This window comes from Prionailurus bengalensis, chromosome B4, assembly GCF_016509475.1.
Source record: "Prionailurus bengalensis isolate Pbe53 chromosome B4, Fcat_Pben_1.1_paternal_pri, whole genome shotgun sequence".
Classification (NCBI taxonomy): domain Eukaryota; kingdom Metazoa; phylum Chordata; class Mammalia; order Carnivora; family Felidae; genus Prionailurus; species Prionailurus bengalensis.
Genome location: NC_057358.1, coordinates 15386776 through 15405509, shown reverse-complemented (window position 1 = coordinate 15405509; position 18734 = coordinate 15386776). Strand labels below are relative to the sequence as shown.

The 18734-nt window shown below is 45.2% G+C and overlaps 1 protein-coding gene across 3 annotated transcripts in view; it reads left to right on the top strand.

Moving 5' to 3' along the window:
• Positions 1-15235, top strand: part of RSU1 (Ras suppressor protein 1) — a 203532-nt gene extending 188297 nt beyond the window's left edge. For all 3 annotated transcript variants that reach the window (XM_043564678.1, XM_043564679.1, XM_043564677.1), the window contains one exon: positions 14659-15235. In XM_043564678.1, the coding sequence (XP_043420613.1) occupies positions 14659-14761 (103 nt within the window). In that variant the 3' untranslated portion in view covers positions 14762-15235. The remainder of the gene's footprint in view (positions 1-14658) is intronic.
• Positions 15236-18734: the final 3499 nt, after the last annotated feature.

The following is an 18734-nucleotide window of genomic DNA, read 5'->3' as shown; positions in this document are numbered from 1 at the left end:
AAGTCTTTTGTCTGTAAATTAAGGATAAAATAGGTCATTACTCACATTTATATTGATTACATGTTGAAATGATCATATTTTAGATATATTGGGTTAAAAAGTATATCAAAGTTGATTTCATTTGTTTACTTTTATTTTTTTAATGTGGCTACTAGAAAAGTGAAAGTTATCTGTATGGATTTTATATTTAGGACAGAGCTAGTCTATAGATATATGAAAGTATAGAGTATGTGTCTACAAATTAGAAGTACTAATATGTGTTTTAAAAATAAGATTTTAAAAATAACTTTCTGAAATATTGATGAGGGGAATCACTAGGTATTCAGTATAGTAAGTACTGACTAAAAGGGGCTTTTGCCATTCTGGAGGAAATATATTGGATAGAAATCTTTTTTTTTTTTTTTTGAGATAATGCACAAGTGGGGAGGGGCAGAGAGAGAGAGAATCCCAAGTAGGCTCCACACCGTTAGCTCAGAGCCCCACACCGGGCTCGATCTTATGAACCATGAGATCATGACCTGAGCCTAATGCAGGAGTCAGATGCTTAACCAACTGAGCCACCCAGGTGTCCTGAGCAGACATCTTGAATAGCTATTGAATAGCAGGTATTCAGGGGTATTTTTCCCTGAGAACATAGGTCAGTTTGAGTCAATTGTTGCAGACAGTTTGTCAGTATTTGAAATAACTCCTGTGCCCCCCTTCCTTCATCATTTTTTGCCCAAGTGTCATCCTGTTGGCCACATCATGGCCACAACCACTGGATATCCTGGAAAGCATAAGAAAAGAGCAGCCCTGGGCGGTATTCCACAGATACCCTGGTCCTTTGGCATCTCCACCTCCTGCTTTGACTTTCACCATCTGTATTTAGAATGCTCTCACACCTTCCAGGAGTGTTTTGTGGGTGAGATTCCTAGATGAAACACTTGAGGTTCTTGGATGAGGTCTGTTGTGACAAGCGTGAGCTCTCCCCTCCCCGCCCACGGCCACAGTTTTGCTCTGAGTCTACAAGGCCTGTCGAGGGCATCAAACAACTAAAACCTGAGCCCCGAGACAGAGTCCTCTCCTCTTCTTGATAGGTTCCTGGGGTCCCCACTCAGATTTATTGCTAGTGCATGGATGGATCCTTGATATAGTTTTTAACATCAAGCACAAACCACAGACATCTTCATTTTTAACGTTTTTGCCCTTGAAGACCATAAGTTTCTTCGAGACTCTTAAAAATCTGATTTACAAAATCTAGGAGGAAATGGATGACACACACTAAGTCTGATGAATACATCGGGGCTAAAAGTATTTTTTAAATGTTCCATTCCTTTTGGGCGTAGGTTTTCTCCACAAAACGCAGAAACATGAAAGTGTAACCAAAGAAGGGTGGGACCTACAGGCTTGTCTCCTGTCGAGCTCCCATACGTGTCTTCTCCGTTATTCTTTTGACAGTTGTTGGCTTGTTCCCAAATACCACTTTGTCTCAGCCACCAAAAGCTGGTCTCCTCCCCTCCTGCTAGTCTTTCCTTATTCATGGCCAGTGATTCAAACATTGGTATCAGGAATGGATGAAAAGCACAGTTCCACTTGATAGGCCATGTTGCAAGGGTGGGGTCTGCCGCTTTAGAGAGAGCTCAGCTTATCTGAGGCTTTCTGCTTCGCCAGGGAAGCAGGCTGGGGCATTTGGGCAGCGTTTACTGGTCTGTACCTGCCGCTTCCTAAAATCCCTCCGGTGAGAGCCTCATGGATAAAGCATTGTGTGCATAAGTCCACCTGTACGTAGATGGATGCTTTCTGGTTTTTATTTTTTTGTTTTCATCTTTTCATTTTTTATTTTAATGTCTTGGCTCTGTCTGGGAGCAGAACATGAGTCACCTCACAGAAAATCCTCGCACAGAAAGTAGGGGCAAATAATACAGTGCGGTCTACAGACCGCAAGCATCATGCCTTGATCTGAGCAGAACATAAAAGGAACCTCAGAGATGTGAGCCCTGTAAGGTTTCATTTAACATAATTTTGCTTAAGGGTTAGACAAGTTAATAAAAGCAAAGTGCTTACGCAAGCTTCATGTGTAAAGTCGGCAAGTTCCATTCAGATGTCCAACGCTGAGGGGGTTGAAGCCGTGGCCTGGACAGTTCAAGTTGGACAGAGGTTGAGGTACCGTCAGGCTGTGCTCAGTCATTGCGTGAGGGGTGTGGCAGCATCCAGGCTGGACAGTTACTGCCCCTATTTAGGTCCAAACACCCCATCTTCCATCTGGGGAAACAGATTACCCAGATAACAAGATTAATTCCAAAGACTTGTGAATCTAGTTCAGAGTTCTTTGCCCTGCATCTGGAACCTATAGGCTTGTACTTAAATTTGAAGAGATGGCTAGCTTTCCGTGGACTTGGCCATGAGTCCCCTGCCATGGCCAAATCACCAAGCCAGCTGGACAGAGAGAAACTGAGGAAGGAACGGTCTCAGGAACAGAGAGTCCAAATTGTTAGCCACAAAGAAAAGGGTTGGGGGGGGTGAATAATAACCTCTCAATCTGCTTTTACTGTTTTTCCTTGTCTGAAAGATGGAAAAAAGAAAAAGCAAAGCTTCTGTTTAGACACTAGTGTTCCTAGTCCTGTGCCATTAGTTCTTCATTTGTCGTATCACTTATATTTGGAGTCACCTGGCTTCAGTCATTCATGCGATACTGCTTAAAGCTTACGCGAGTTGCTAGATGGAAAATGCCACAGAAGCCTGTTGAAGAAATGCTAACGTACAGTAAGTGCTAGATGAGTTTTGCTATTGTGCTCACTCACTAGCTTAATCATGTGAGAGGTCGTGAACAACCTTGAGCCATTCGGGAAGGAACCACGTGTGGCCACAGAGACTCTTACCTTTCCATGACCATAAAAATTTATTCCGATTTTTAATTTTTCCAAAGGAAAAGCAGGGGGGAACCCACTGGTTTCATCATTTTCATTTCAGCTTAATTCTTTTTTATAAAGTTACTATCTTCAGTGAGTTCTTACTAATATCAGATAGGATTAGTATTCAATAAAAGTCCACCGTGCTTTAAAGGAATTTATGGCAGACCCTGGCCACAGTGCTATGGAAGAGAGTATCCACAAGAGGGTGGCAGACTGGGGTCCCAAGAGGCCGCACAGAATTGCGCGGTGATGCGCTTACTGAACTTGCAGCCTCACTGTCAGCCTTCCAGCCTCAGAAATGCTGCAGAAACAGAGGAAAACACATAGGAAACTGATGTACAAACCAAGATTCCTTAACAGAGGGTAGCTGCTTCCAAAGGCCAGAACACTTGCCTCGGTCTGCATAGCACATATTCTCTCAGTAGTCAGCTCTCAGTGGGAAGCTGATGTATACTCAGCCCGAGGAGCATGGAACTGAGGACATTGGGAAACGTATGCGTTGGCTCAGATACTCTTTCAGTCTGACACTAAATATGTATTAGGTGACTAGTGGCTGGTGGGCCCTAGAGAAACAAAATGATTAAGACAGTCCCTGTTTCAGAGGCACTAATAATCCAGTTGGGAGGAAGCCCACATAGATACTTTGAGTATACCCTAGTAAGTGCGATGATGTATGCTTTTATTCGCTCCGTCAACAAGTGTTCATTTCATGCCCGTGGTGTACCAGTCACATAGGATACCAAACAAGACAGAAGGGTTCCTACTCTCCCACAGTTAACCTTCTGTTAAGGGAGGCTGGGAAGAACAAACAATCAGATAAATAAAATAATTATATTGCGACTCTTGATATGAAGGAAAGGAATGTGATGGATATTGTGGGCAAAAGGACCTCCCCTAGGATTTCGCATTTGAAGCAGGTGAGACCGATGTGTCCTTCAGGACTCAGCGTCCCTTTGATTGCAAGAAACACAAAACTAAGAGGAGTGGCGATTATTTGGTCATTTTCTGCTAAAAATAATCAGCGATAACGGTACACTTCAGGCCTGGCATGGTGCGAGGGCTCGATGTCGTCAGACCCATGTCTCTCCGTCTTCCAGTTCTGCTTTGTCTGGGCTGCTTTCTCTCCCAGGAATGCTCTCTTCACAAGATGTCAGCAGGTCTGACAGTAGCTCTGGGCTCCTGAAATAAATAGAAAACAAAGGACTTTTCTCCATGCAGTTTGAGGGAAAACCTTAAGTCTTTCTCCAGTTGGCTTAAATTAGCCATAGGCTCATGTATGAATAGTCACTGTCCCCCAGAAAAAGGGAAAGGTTTCAGACTGAGTCATGTTTTTATTTTTAAAGTTTATTCATTTATCTGGAGAGAGAGAGAAAGCATGAGCGGGAGAGGGTCTGAGAGAGAGGAGAGAGCGAGAATCTGTGAGCCCAGCGCAAGGCTTGACCCCACAGACCACGAGATCATGACCTGAGCCGAAGTCATATGCTTAACCGACTGAGTCGTCTAGGCGCCCTGTGACTGAGTTGTGTTTTGACACTAAAACTGAGGCAGCATAGCTATTCACCTCAGAGGCATTTAATCTCTCTGGGCATCTATACCTTCATCTGTAAAACGGAGATGGTGATAGTGCCTGTCTCCGGGACACCAGGAGAAGAATATTCCAGGTAAATAGCAAGTACAAACTTCAGAAGTGGGCAGGAGCCTTACCCATTTGCCCACATGCTGGGGGTTGGGAATGTGGGAGGGTAGAAGTGGAAGAGGGGAGAGAGCTGACAGGTGTGGCTCAGAGTGTGAAGGGTGGGGGCAGCTGCGTGTTTGTTTTCGCTGCTTCCTCTTAGAGACAGCCCTGGCCGGGCATGCCCAGAACTCCCCTTTCTCCAGAAGGCGCCTCAGATGCCCACTGTGAGCATTTATCCCGTTGTTTGTATCGCTGACCAAAACCAACACTCCTGAGGGACAGATTCTCTCTCCAGCTTTGTTAATGCCATCAGTCAGTTTACTGTCTACGCTCATTGGAGTTGAGCTGGTGATATTCAGAAGGACTTTTCCCGTTACTGCTTTGATTCATTTTGTGTCCATGTTATCATCGAACACCTAGCTAGACAGTCTTTTTTACCTTTAAATTCAGGATTTTGCTTGGTGCCTCACTCTTGCCCTAACTGATGTGATCTCCCCAGTCAGGTCTGTTTGGCAGGTCGTGAACTCTAAAGGAAATTATATAGGGGCTTCTGGATGGCTCAGTAGGTTAAGCACCCAACTTCAGCTCAGGTCACGATCTGGTTCGTGAGTTCAAGCCCCACTTCGGGTAAACTCAAGCCCCACGCCAGGCTCCACACACGTTTGCCCTCGCTCCCGCCTCTCTCTCTGCAGCTTGTGAGATTCTCTCTGCTCCTAGCTCACTCTCTCTCCCTCTCAAAAATAAATGAATAAATAAATCAAAATTTTAAAAAGTAAGTTATATAATCTCAACACATAATTCACGGTTATGTAGTATTAATATCCAGCTGTCCGCATTAAGGGATCCATTATATAATTACTTTATTATTTAGCTTTTGAGAGTCAGATTCCATTTAGTTAATTTTAATAGTAGTGTTTTTTAAGTGTAATTTTTGAAGAGGGTGAATTGCACATATGAAAATAATTTTTCCTTTGTGTTTATGGTGAAGTCTGTACATATATGTGTGTTAGAGACACACACATATGTGGTTGGATGTCTCTTTTTTAATCTCTACAAGTGGTAAGTATGAAATCAAAAAATAATTCTCTCCATCAAAAATATGCAGTCCAGGTATGAAGTCTATTAAGGAAGGTTGTTTGGGAAACTTACAAATGCCCTTAGACTTGTTTCCTCTTGCTTTTTAGTTTATTCTGGAAATTGCACCATTTAGCACTTCACAGTTTAATTTAAAAGGATTACCTATTTTCTTAAATGCTTAAGCAGGGAAGCAAGTTGGAATTATTGATTTTGCTCTGCATGTATTCCGTGAAAGCTGGATTTGCTCCTTCCCCAGGGAACATACCCCCTGAACTGCATGCTTGCTCGTGACAGCTCGGACCTCTGATACATAACCAAAGACCTTGCCTAATATCCTTGCAACTGCTCGGGGAATTTTTATTAAGTAAAAGCATCATTAGAGTAGACAGGATGATGAAGTTTAATGAGCATCTTTTGTGCATGAGACTGTTAGCTTTGCTCTGCCAGAATCCTCATTTCTCCCCTCCAGTGGGGCAGAGAGTAAGTCTAGAATGTATAGGGTGTTTTAAAACCCAGTTTATATTTTATATTGTCGTATAGCTTAATCTGTATCTTAGGCCATCTGCAAATTCCTTTTGGCTATTTCCGTGGATTTCAAATGCATGTTTATACTTTCCTTTACACTGGGTGTTGGGGAACGGAGAGTGGTGAGGGTTGTAATGGAGAAAAACGTGAAAGACACATACTGCCATTAGCGACCTGCACGGAACCATCTCTTGGAGGCTTGATCTCAAAAAATCATTGCCTTTTGAATTAATGAGATTTCTCCCGGGAATATGGTAACTATTAATTTTTTTTCTTCTTTAAGACTCAGCAGTTTCTGTGCTAAAGGTTCTGTCACCAGCCCCTCATAGCTGCTAGATAGGATAAATTAAGATACTGCAAACGCTTGTTAATAATCTAGGCTTCACACTTTGTCCACAGATTTATTTGCAGACATGTTAAATTTAGCAACCTACCATAAGATTACAGATTATAAACAGAATTATTTCTCTCTATTATTGTCACTGGCCATATAACTTGGATTCTCAAATTGGTTCTTTTCTTGGTCTGTATAAGGACTTTCCATGGAAACACCCAAAACAACAGGAGGGAGGCATATGACACGAGCAAATGACTTAAGAACAGCATATTGTACCTCTCATATACCTGGCATTCGGAAACACAATATTTACATAGCACACAACATGCTTCTACCAGTGCCTTGAGTATACAGAATACAAAAGAAGTGAACTCTTCAGTCCCCACCCTCAAGAAAATGGCAGGCTTATTGAGAAGACAGATCTAGGAAATCCAAAAAAAAGATGGGAAACGAGATAACATAGTGCATTAAGGATTCGAACTTCGGCGTAGTTGCCTGGGTTTGATCCGGGTCTAAACTTGCTGAGCCTCAGTTTCCTCCTTTGAAAAACGGAGATAAGAAACGCCCCTTCTTCCCTGGATTGTTGTGGCAGCGAACGCTGAATGGCTGGTAGCCATAACTGTAACGTGTCGCTATCACGGCACTCTGCTGGTAGTTCAAACCAACAAGCCAAGAGCAGGAACCTGTGTATCATCAAGGACTTAATGGTGCAATCCTGATAACTCGAGTAGTGTTTTGTGAAGGCAGAAATTGGGGCAGGGGGCGAAAGCTCTGAAAAGCCTAAAACTACGGATGGGATCTAAGTTGCAGAGAAGGACCCAAGCAGGCAGGCATTCCTGATGATACTAACCCAGATCAGCAAGAAACAGACCAAAAGGAATGCTGCCCGGGAGGAAGAGCTAATTCCAGGGCTTGGATCGATTTAGCACCATTTTATTTTTCACACACACGCATGAGCCCAAGCCGGTCTGACTGCACGTATTCCCATTTTCCAGTTAAGGTAACACACATTCGGGAAAGAGAAAGGACTCTGGGTTACTCAGTTAACAGGTGGCAGAGCTCACCCTCGGTTCCCCTTTACTGTGCTCCCCTCTGCCTTCCTCCAGAACAGCCTTACTATGCTCCGGTCTGCTGGTGGACAGAGAGACAAGGTTGGCAGAGTTAAGCATCACATGATACGTTTTGTGGCTGCTTTATAACACATACCAGGTTGGGGATACGACCTGGTGGACAGTGGATGCCATTTTCCATGCATAAACCAAGGAGATGTTATTCTGCCAGTTGTAGGACACATTGGAGGAATGAAAGGACCCATTATAATAATCTAATGACCATCTGATAGGGGCCTCTATTCGGGAAGGCGAAAAAGAGAATAGATAAAATCACACGTTTGTGAAAATAAGAATAAGCACTATAAAGTGACTGATTAATCCATTGAGTTATATAACTGAGCCTTTTGAGAAGCTGTTGAAAGTTGCGTTCTCCTTCTGCTGAAAAAACACATAGAGCTTTGCTTGGAGCTTTGGATACTTCCCTGGGCCCAGACTCAGAATGCCTGTTGCAGGGGAAGCTTCACTCAAACTTCAGTCATGGGATAACCAAAAAAAAAACAAAAACAAAAAAAACAGGTGTCAAAACCACTGAAGTGATTTGATCCTGAAGGTCTGGAGACACAGAGGGACAGACCTGTGAAAGTCAGGGTAGGGAACTGTTCCATGCCCTGGTTGGATTTAATAATAGTTCAGTGTCCAGGTGGGAATAAGGCACAGCAGGGTTTGAAGACGGTGGTTGGCTCCGTAGGGGGTGGGGACGTGGAGGTGTTTCTAAGAGGTAATCATTGAAGCTGGAAAATTAGATGTCCTTTCTAGGAAAGAAAAAACAAAGATGACAGCAGAAACATAAGGACTTGAAGAAATGTCAGAAGGAGAGACTAAGAACCAAGATAGTATATTTGCAGCCAAGGGAGGAAATTTTCAGGAAGGAATGGGGCGGGCCCACGGTGGTCTTCTGCCGCAACTTGGAGGGACTGAGGGTCTGTGAGAGAGCCTGGGATCCAAAAGAAAGGATAAGACTCGAATGGATCTTTTCCCACAGTGAAAATGCCCATATACATATGGCAAGTTTACATAGCAGTAATTGAAAAGTGTGCATATCACCTGCCCTGATATTAGTTGCAAACTTTATTCTGATTCTGGTGGGCTGGAATTTTTTGCTGCAGTCCCAGATGTCAACGGGCAGGCATGTTCACTTGCTTCAAGCGGCCGGTGCGCAGGCTGCTTGTAACCAGATGCGTCCAAAGTGATCAGTCAGATGACCCTGGCTCTCCCTGGATTCGTTTCACAAGGATTCCTCCAGGGGTGGTCTTCAGCAGGAATTCAGCAGCTGTTCGGGGCAGGGCCCACCCCCCACCCCCCACCCCCACCCCCCCACCTCCTGCACAGATGAGAACAGAGAGCCCCTGGCAGAGAGCCCCCGGGGGGCCGATCGGTGCTGGCTTGCTCATCTCCCACAGCTGAGAGCAGCCATGGGAGAGCCTTTGAGATTCTCTTCAGTGACAGAAGCATGCTCGTCACACTCCTGTGCATAATGGAACCTTTCCTGTCACTTTGGATTGTTCTTTGTTGGTTTTTTCCACTCCTTTATCATCTCCAGTTTCCCCCCATAAACCTCAGATGTCAGGGGAGAGAAGAGTTTCTAAGACTCTGTGACATGGAGTCCCCCCACTTTGTGGGTCGAACATTTCGTCCACCTGCAGTGGCTGCACTGTTGGTGACCTTGAGCCAGGCTCCTTTTGTCACCACTGTCAAGCTGGCAGGGCCACGTTCCTGGATCTGCTGTGTGCTCCAAGGCAACTGTGTGCTCAAGTGGAAGGGGCTGGCCAGCTTAGCCTGAGTCTCCGACCTCCTGTGAGAGGTTAAAGGCGGCAGCTGCCATTCTGGAACATCTGCTAAGTACCTGCACAGACCAGACCTTTTCTGTGTCTGATTTAATCTTCCCCCAAGCCCTCCAAGGTAGCTGGGCATTTTCACCCTCATCCTTGCAGATGAGGACTTTTGACGATGGAAAGTAGTCACTTTCCCAAGGTCACACATCTTTGAGGGTGAGCAGGGTGCCAGAATGCAGAGGTAAGTGAAGCCCCAGGTCTGTTGTCTTGGGTCCCCCAGGCAGGGTGCCATGGGCTCACGTGGGGCCGGACAGGTGCCACCTGAACCGAGCATGAGGGAGACATGCTGGCTTGGGAAGTGCCTTGTGCCGGGGTCTGAGGGCTGGTGGGGTATTTCCCAGGTGAAAGAGGTAGAACTAGCAGGTGGGGCAAGAGAGAAGCCATCTTCAGGAAGGCTGAGAGGCAGGTGTGTCAGGAGAGGAAGATACAGGGTCCGGGAGACAGAAGCCATCCTGAAGGCCGTGACTGCATTGATTAGTCATGTTGTTTATTTTCTGTCTTTTATGATGTTTTGACATCGTGGAGGTCTTGCTGGCTGGAGAGACATTGCCCTTTCCAGGGCTAGCTTAATTCCTAGAGATAGCGACCAACTTATCTGCTACTTTGCCTTTGATACGCAAACCAACCGATCCAAAGCCAACACCTGACCACCTCCTGTATCAAACTCCCACTCCAAGCCAGTATTTCCCCTGCCCTAAATCACCCCAGGACCAGGTCCCCTACACCTGGAGACCACCGTGACAGCCTTGAGCCCCTGGGAACTATTCAAACTGTGCAATCCTAAATCCACTCAACCCCGTCCTTTCCTTCCCATGAAACCACCTTGAAGTACTTGGATTCTGCTTCCTGCTTTGTTCCTTCTCCCTCCTGATGGACCCTGGTACTTCCCCTCGTGGCCTTGTGTGGTGTGGCGTGCACCCTCCCCTTGAGAAGCTTCGTTCAAAGGCATTGACCTCTCCACGTCTCGCTCGTTCACCTCTAGAAGTTAAATCTGGGTCCATTCAAAACATGGGCCGAGGCATTAGCTTCAGACAACAGAGGGGGCAGGGAGCGTCCGATCCTTCTGTAGTGCAGAGAGGACAGTTTTTCCACTTGTTCCCTTTTCTTCTGATAGAAACAGCACCCCTGCCCCTGCCCCCTTTGGGACATCCTTTGTCCTTTTTGAAACAGTTTTTTAACTTGTCATTCTTTTCAATGAGCTGCTACCCCAGAAGTCTCCCATTCCTCCTCTGCTGAAGGTAAGCAGACTTCTCACTTGCAGGCTGCCCTGTCAGGCCCAGAGAGGTTCATTTCCTGTATGAGGTCCCTGTTGTGGTAACAAAGTACCATGAACTTGGTGGCTGAAAATAAAACAAATATATCTTCCTATGGTTGTGGAGGTCAGAAGTCTGAAATCAGGGTGTCCTCAGGGTGGCTTCCTTCTGGAGGCTCCAGGAGAGAATGCATTTCCTCGCCTTTCTAGTTTCTAGAAGCTACCTGCATTTCTTACTGGTAGCCCTTTCCCTCCTTGAAAGCCATCAGTGTACCATGTTCAGATCTCTCTGACTCAGACCTTCCAGCCTCCCTCTTCTAAAGACCCTGGTGATGACACTGAGCCCACCAAGAAAATGCAGGGTAATCTTCCAGCTCAAGATCCTTAGTTAACCTTTTCCACAGAGTCCCTTTATGATACAGGTTTCAGGGACCAGAATGTCCCTGTTTTGGGGGGCCATTATTCTGCCTACCACACTTACACAATGGAAGCCCCATGGCTAATCACTGGTAGAGCCAGGAATGGAACCCCAGACTTAGGACCCTAAAATGCTTGTCATTACCGCTCTGCCCCACTGACGTCTCCATGTGGGAATGGCCACTTAGTAAATCACCACTCTCCTCTGCCCACTCAGCTGGAGGAATAAGGGATCACCGGGAGGACACGGCATCATCCCGGCTCTGGCAGTGACTCACCGAGGAAGTGGGTGGTGGGTGTTGGGGGGTGGGGGATGCATTTAGTTCTGCCTTAGTTGCTTTCTTCAGAGAGGAATAAAACCTTTCTCCTAGAGACACTTGGGTTTGGCACTGATAGAAAATACCATGTCATTTTTTCAGAGCAAAAAGTCCTAAGGAAGTAATCATTTAATTATCTTTATTTAATTCCTCCGACTCTAACTCTACATCAGTCCTGTGTCTCAGGAAGCATCCACTGACCGCTTCTGGTAGACATCCCAGGTACTGGGCTTATTTCACTAGTGCAGCCTCCTTGCTAAGAAAGCAGCATCGTTTTTTTGTTGTTGTTGTTTTGTTTTGTTTTGTTTTGTTTTGTTTTGTTTTTACAGATGAAGAAACTGAGGCACAGCGAGGGGATGGGAAGGGGGGGGATGCTAATCATTTGCCCAGAGTCAGCAGCTAATAACTTGCAAAAGGAGGATTTCAACGTCAAGTTCAGGAATGCTTTCTCTGATCTGGCCCTCTGTAGGGACTCGCTGTGTCGCCCCGGGAGATCCAGGCACAGTGGGGTCTGAATATAAAAAGGCAGACATTGAAACATTGGAACATTCCGGTTCCTTCCTAACAAGGGGAGCCTTGCTGAGTTCCAAACAGCTTTTGCACCCCCTTCTAAAATGACTTTGCTGGATTACCACCGTCAGGCCCAGCGAAACCCCCACCTCTTCTGGGAACCCTTCTGTGCCCACTTCGGCTCTTACTCATTCAGGATGTGATTGATACGTGGGGCCCTTATCAGATCTTTATTCTCTTTTCCCTCCTCTGACCTCTTATTTGTGTCGCTGTTGCCGGGTTTCCCAGTTCATAAACTATTTCTGCAGATTTTTGTAAGCCTTAAAGTTAAATGCTATCTGTGAGCAAGAACATGCATACTGTTCCCCCTTATGGGGGTAGGGGTTTGCAAACTAGAGGAGAGATCCTTGAGGCCGGAGGGAACCTATGAATGCACAGACCAGAATCAGACCTTTGCCATATGCCGGGTGAGAGGAGCTTGGACAGCAGAGGCCTCCCGGGCACACCCCACACCACACTGCTGTGTTAACGGAAAGAAAGCCGCATCCTGGGATGAGGGGTTAGGCCGGGGCTGTTAGAGGAAGAAGTACATTTCAGGGCATGTGTTGCTAAAGCTGAGGGATATAATAGATGAGTCTACCGTGGCTGTTTCTTTAACCTGTTTGATGCATGTGGTGGGAGAGATGCTGCAGGACTGAAGGAAGGGGGGGGGGTCCCCAGATAATAGAGGACAATCTTGCCATCACCAAGATGCTTAATTGCTTCCACAGAGCCCCTTTGACTGTGTAAGTCGGTAGTCACAAGTCCCAGGAACTGGGACAGGGACATCAATGGGGTCTGGGCAGCAACAGCAGGACAGCTGGGCAGAAACTTCCTCTTTGCTGAAACCAGTGGTTCCTTTCCTGGGCTCCAGGACGTCTGATTGTCCGTGACATAGACGTCAGGGGCATCCGTGGCCCTTTTTAAAGTGAGGAGCACTGGGAGGGGGGCTCATGTTGATTTCGAAAAGATCCATTTTCCTGGAGGACAAGCTGTCCTGGGGAAGGTATTTCTCCTGTAGGGACACGCTCTCAGGCTGAGCAGGACTGGGCCTCTCCGTGAGAGGAGCAAGAGTCTTTAAAGCTCATTTCTACAGAAGTTGAAAGCGAACTTGCAGTTTCTAATGTTACCTGTCAGGCATGTGGTTAACAACACCCTCCCCACCCCACTTCACCTGGAGAACATTCCCAGGACCTGGCTGCTCATAGGTCCGTGCTGCCAGCTCCAGACCCTGCATTCTGAACTCTTTGGGAGCAGAGACCTATTTTCATGGCCACTGCTGGTGGGACCTGCTTGGAGCACTCCTAGGGAGACGTTCGGAAGCCTCTGGAGAAGATAGACCACACTATCACCTGTCAACCCGCCCTAACTGCTCCATCAGTTGGCCAGCTCTGTGTGCTAGGTCCATCCCTTGGCCTGCCAGCCACACTGTCCACGTCCTCAAGAGCATTGGTAGATGCCACCAGTTTGCCTGGCAGGGTGCGAGCATCAAGAGAGGTGTCGATGGGGGCGCCTGGGTGGCGCAGTGGGTTAAGCGTCCAACTTCAGCCAGGTCACGATCTCGCGGTCCGTGAGTTCGAGCCCCGCGTCGGGCTCTGGGCTGATGGCTCAGAGCCTGGAGCCTGTTTCTGATTCTGTGTCTCCCTCTCTCTCTGCCCCTCCCCCGTTCATGCTCTGTCTCTCTCTGTCCCAAAAATAAATAAAAACGTTGAAAAAAAAATTAAAAAAAAAAAAAAGAGAGGTGTCGATGCCTTGAGTGGACTTTAGAACGAGGGACACCTTGTGCCGGGAGGTCAGTCCTTGTGTCATCCCGTCCCATTCAGTTGGCACAAGACCATCACAACAGGCAGATCAGGCATTGCCTTTCCCCGGAGGAACTGAGACACACGCCAGGCTCTCTCTCGGACACAATTATATCAATAAGGGGGGTTAAGATTGAGCCGTATTTATTTTAGGGTGGCTTTTAATTTTGTTTAATCAGAAGCACTCATAAATTATCGATTAATTATTATCTGCCGTTTGGTTCAATCCTCGTCGCCACAGGCTAGCGTCGCTCTGGGATGAATGCCACCCGCTGTAATTGTCGGGTACTTTGTCAACATTTAATCAACGGTACTTATTAACGCGGCATTGATGTGTGGTCGCCGTCCCACTGCCATCAATCACGTGTGAGCAGCCTGAGCAGGCTCGGACACCATTGCTCTCTGTCACATTATCCAGCCCCTGGGCTTTCCGGCCAGGCATGATGCTCGCTTTTCACCAAATGGACACTCTGTCTCTTCAGTTCGACCCAGTTTTTGTCATTGTCGACTTAAACGCTCACAGCCGTTAGAGCTTCATTCCGGAACAGCTGGGCTGAGCATTACCGGTTCTCACAGCCCCAGATCTCTTCTGCCTTCGGTGTTGTCACACTCTGCCCAGTGAACGTGAAATTCCGGGACACTTGTCCAGAATTGACCTCATCATGCACTGCGCGTGTGTGCACGCGTGTGGAAGAGAATTTCAAATTCCTAAATAAAAGGTATGAGCCGGAGACAGCAGAAGGCATCTTTTAGTCTTCTCTGGCTTCCTGAATATTCCTGGATAATAATAATCTGTTCTCCAAAGCCCTACCAGTAAAAGCTTTTCCTGTGTTAGCAAGGTGTATCTCACGTTTCTTCCTCTCTCTTTTCAGCCTCTACGGCAGACACATGCAGGCGAACCCAGAACCGCCGAAGAAAAATAATGACAAATCGAAAAAGATCAGCCGGAAACCCCTGACAGCCAAGAACAAATAAAGGGTTGGCATGGGCTGGACTTCTCGTTACTCCTCTTCCTTGTTACTACTTCTGTTCCCTGTTACTGTATGCCACCAATAAATACAAGGTGTGTGTCGCTTTTCCACTCTCTCCTTCTAGCACTTAGCACTTCACCTCTTAACATGCTTTTGGTAGGTGGTAGATTTTTATAAGTTCTCAAAATCATTTCCATTTGTTTCCTTACCACTGCCAAAGGCAGGAAACAAAGCTCTAATTCAACTGCAAATTCCAGAGGAGGCACAGACCTCAGCTCCTTGAATAGATGTTCACTAAGGTGCGTGTTCTCAAAAGAATAATTAAAAAATCAGGCGATCACTTAAATGTCACCACTAACACTGTTCGCTCTTCTGTTTATTCACAGAACTCATTATTTTGCTTTGTGAAAAGCTTTCCTTAACCATCAAGGTATTGTGTTAACTTACAAGTCGTTTTTAATAAAATCTTGAATTTGTATCACATGGTGCTCCTTGAATAGAGAATGATCTGGGGGTATACACATTTTTGTTTCCCTTCTCCCTTCAAACTGTGCCGTCCAGATTGTATTGGTCGTAGATGATAAACTCTGAAACTTTGTGGGAAAGAAATACAAAATTACATCAGAGTTGGTGTCTTCTCACATGGATTTGTTAGGTTGGCTAGTTGGGGTGTGTGTGTGTGTGTGTGTGTGTGTGTGTGTGTGTGTGTGTTTCCTTTGAAGACTGTTTCTAAATTAGGAAGGAGCAGAAAAACAAATCTCTGGGAGACTCTGCCAAAGGATTTTGGAAAGCAGCATCTCTTAGCTGAAGAAATGGTGACTTCTGCCAGTGGCTGGTAGACAAAAGTTGTGAAACGGAGGGAGAACAACTCAAGTATGTTTCTCATCACTGCAGAAAATCTCACATCAGAGCATTCTTCCGCGTGGCTTCGCTGGTGCCAGCGAGGTTGTGTCAACGGGCACGCGCTCCCCCCACCCCACTTGTGGGGTAGAAACCGCAGCAGCAGGGTCATTAAACAACCGATTGTTTAGCATCTGCGATAGGCAGCTGTGTTCTTACCAACAGTCATGTGGATGTAAGTGAAAATAAACCCAGGCACAGGACCCTTGTGCTCAAGAGGCCTGCCAACACCAGTGCCTTGGAACAAAAGGAGTGGGAAGGCATAACGCTGTCAGATCGGGGCGTCTCTACCTCTGTATCCCCTCCCTTCACTTTCACAGCGGAACCCCCAAGACCAGGACTGCCAGGAAGTAGGAAGAGCCAGAATCAAAACACGGCAACAACGAATCCTGAATTACTTAGGAGTTGGCCGTGGCACTTAAATCAGAAAGACCATGGATCACAGGCACTGTTTCTGGAAAAGGTCTTGATAGAACATTCCTGTGGGCTAAGGAATCCCCAGGTGTCCTCACCTGTTTGGGGTTGAGACTGACTGAAGTTTTCTAGGTGCAATCTTTGCGGCGGCCTGAATTGTTTAAATTGACTTTTTAGCCCATAATGCTGGAGGAAAGACAATGCCTGTGTTGTGGATTGGAAAGACTTTTGTCTAAAAGTGAAGTGGCAACAAGGCATTAGTAAAAATATCACAATATACTCTTACGAATAATTTCTTTAAAAGATGAACACTCTCAATAGAAATGTAGGCAGCACACATAAATTCACGGAGAGGAAATCTCTCTAAGGAACATGAAAAAACGTCCAAGCTCACTGGTAATCAAAAAAATACAAATCAAACCAAAAATAAAAATGTGTAACAATGAGAAATGTGCAACTATTTTTTTAAGGCCGTAGTTAGTGGTGGGGAGTCACAGGAGCTAAACGTTCTTAGGCACCTGCTGTTGGGAATATAAATTTCTCTCCAGGAAGGTGCTAGCATTTTGATAGCATGTAGCAAAACCTCAAAATTGTGTGCTCGGACCCAGAATTTTTATTTCCGGCAATTTATCCTGAGGACCCTGTCAGAGATGTGCGCAGAGAGCTGTGTTTGAAAATTGCCCTTTCAACTCTTTACACAGTGGACATGGGGGTAAAGCCATTGCCCCACCCCTCTTGGAAGAACACCCACCCCCACCCCCCATGTATCCACATGACAAACTTTTCTGAAGACAGTAAACTTACGGAACAATATCTAAGGGCAGAGGGAGATGTCCTATCCAGTTCAGTAAAAAAGGAAAAGTAAAAAATTATATGTATGGTCCTCGTTGTATAAAAAGGAAATTGTGCTTGTAATACGTACATGTAGAAAAATTAAATGGAAATGGACCAGGATTTTATGGTTGATCAATTATCTGTAGTGGGCTAAGATTGTTTTTTAATTTTATTTTTAAACCTTTTTGTATTTTGGGGTACCTGGGTCGCTCAGTCAGCTAAGCATCCAACTCTTGATTTCAGCTCAGGTCATGATCTCGCTGTTCACGGGATCAAGCCCCACACTGGGGCTCTGTGCTGACAGTTCAGAGCCTGCTTGGGATTCTCCTTCTCCCTGTGTCTCTCCACCCCTCCCCTCTTCACTCTCACATGCACTCTCTCAAAATAAATGTTTTTAATTTTTTTTTATTTTTATTCAGTTTTTTAGTTTTAATTCCAGTACAGTTAACATACAGTGTTACGTTTCAGGTGAGTGACCCAACAATTCTATACGTTGCTCAGTGCTCATCATGTTAACTGTACTCTTTAGTCCCCATCATCTATTTTTTTTTTAATTTTAAATACTCTGTACTTTATTTTTTTTTTAATTTTTTTTTCAACGTTTATTTATTTTTGGGACAGAGAGAGACAGAGCATGAACGGGGGAGGGGCAGAGAGAGAGGGAGACACAGAATCGGAAACAGGCTCCAGGCTCTGAGCCATCAGCCCAGAGCCTGACGCGGGGCTCTAACTCACGGACCCCGAGATCGTGACCTGGCTGAAGTCGGATGCTTAACCGACTGCGCCACCCAGGCGCCCCAAATACTCTGTACTTTAATTTTCGATAGTGATAATGTATACTTTTGTAGTCAAAAAATATTAAATATTTGTTTTCAAGATGAAATGCATATCTTAAGCAGTCCAGAAAATAACATATATTTGAATTCAAGCATAGTATAAAATCTCAGGGTGTTTTTTTTTTCCTTGTCACTAACGTGGGTTTTCACATGTTTTTCCACACACTCTTTTTGGTTACTTGATACCCTAATTAACATTTTATCCACAGCTTACAAGGTAGTTTTTATTACCCAGTTTTATTTAGATATAATCGATACGCAGCACTGTGTAAGTTTAAAGTGCACAACGTCATGATTTGACTAGCACGTATTGTGAAATGATTACCACCATAATTTAACGTCCATCATTTCATATCGATTAAAAAAAAAGTTTTCTCCTTGTGATGAGTGTTCAAGACTTACTCTCTTAACTTTCAAATAGACCATACAGCAATGTTAACTGAAGTCCTTCTGTTGTACATTACATCCCCAGGACTTCGGTGATCATATAGCTGGAAGTTTGTACCTTTTGAGTATTCTCATCCAATTTCCCATCCCATGGTAACCTCAAATGACCTCTTTTTCTATGGTTTGGTTTGTTTTCGTTTTTTAGATTTCACAAATAAATGAGATCACACAGCATTTATATTTCTCTAATTTCACCCTCAGGGTCCATCCATGTTGCAAATTGCAGGATTTTCTTTTTTTATGGCTGAATAATATTTGGTTGTGTATATACCCCACGTCTTCTCTATTCATTTGTCTATCACTGGACACTTAGCTTGCTTTCCTGCCTTGGCCACTGTAAAAATAGTGCTGCTGTGAACAAGGGGATGTAGATGTCTCTTCAACATAGTGTTTTCTTTTTCTTTGGATATATTCGCAGAAGCAGAATTGATAAATATATAGTAGTTCTCTTTTTAATTTTTTTCAGGAACCTCCATACTGTCTTCCATAGTAGCTGCACCAACTTACATTCCCACCAGCAGTGCATGAGGCTTCCCTTTTCTCCAC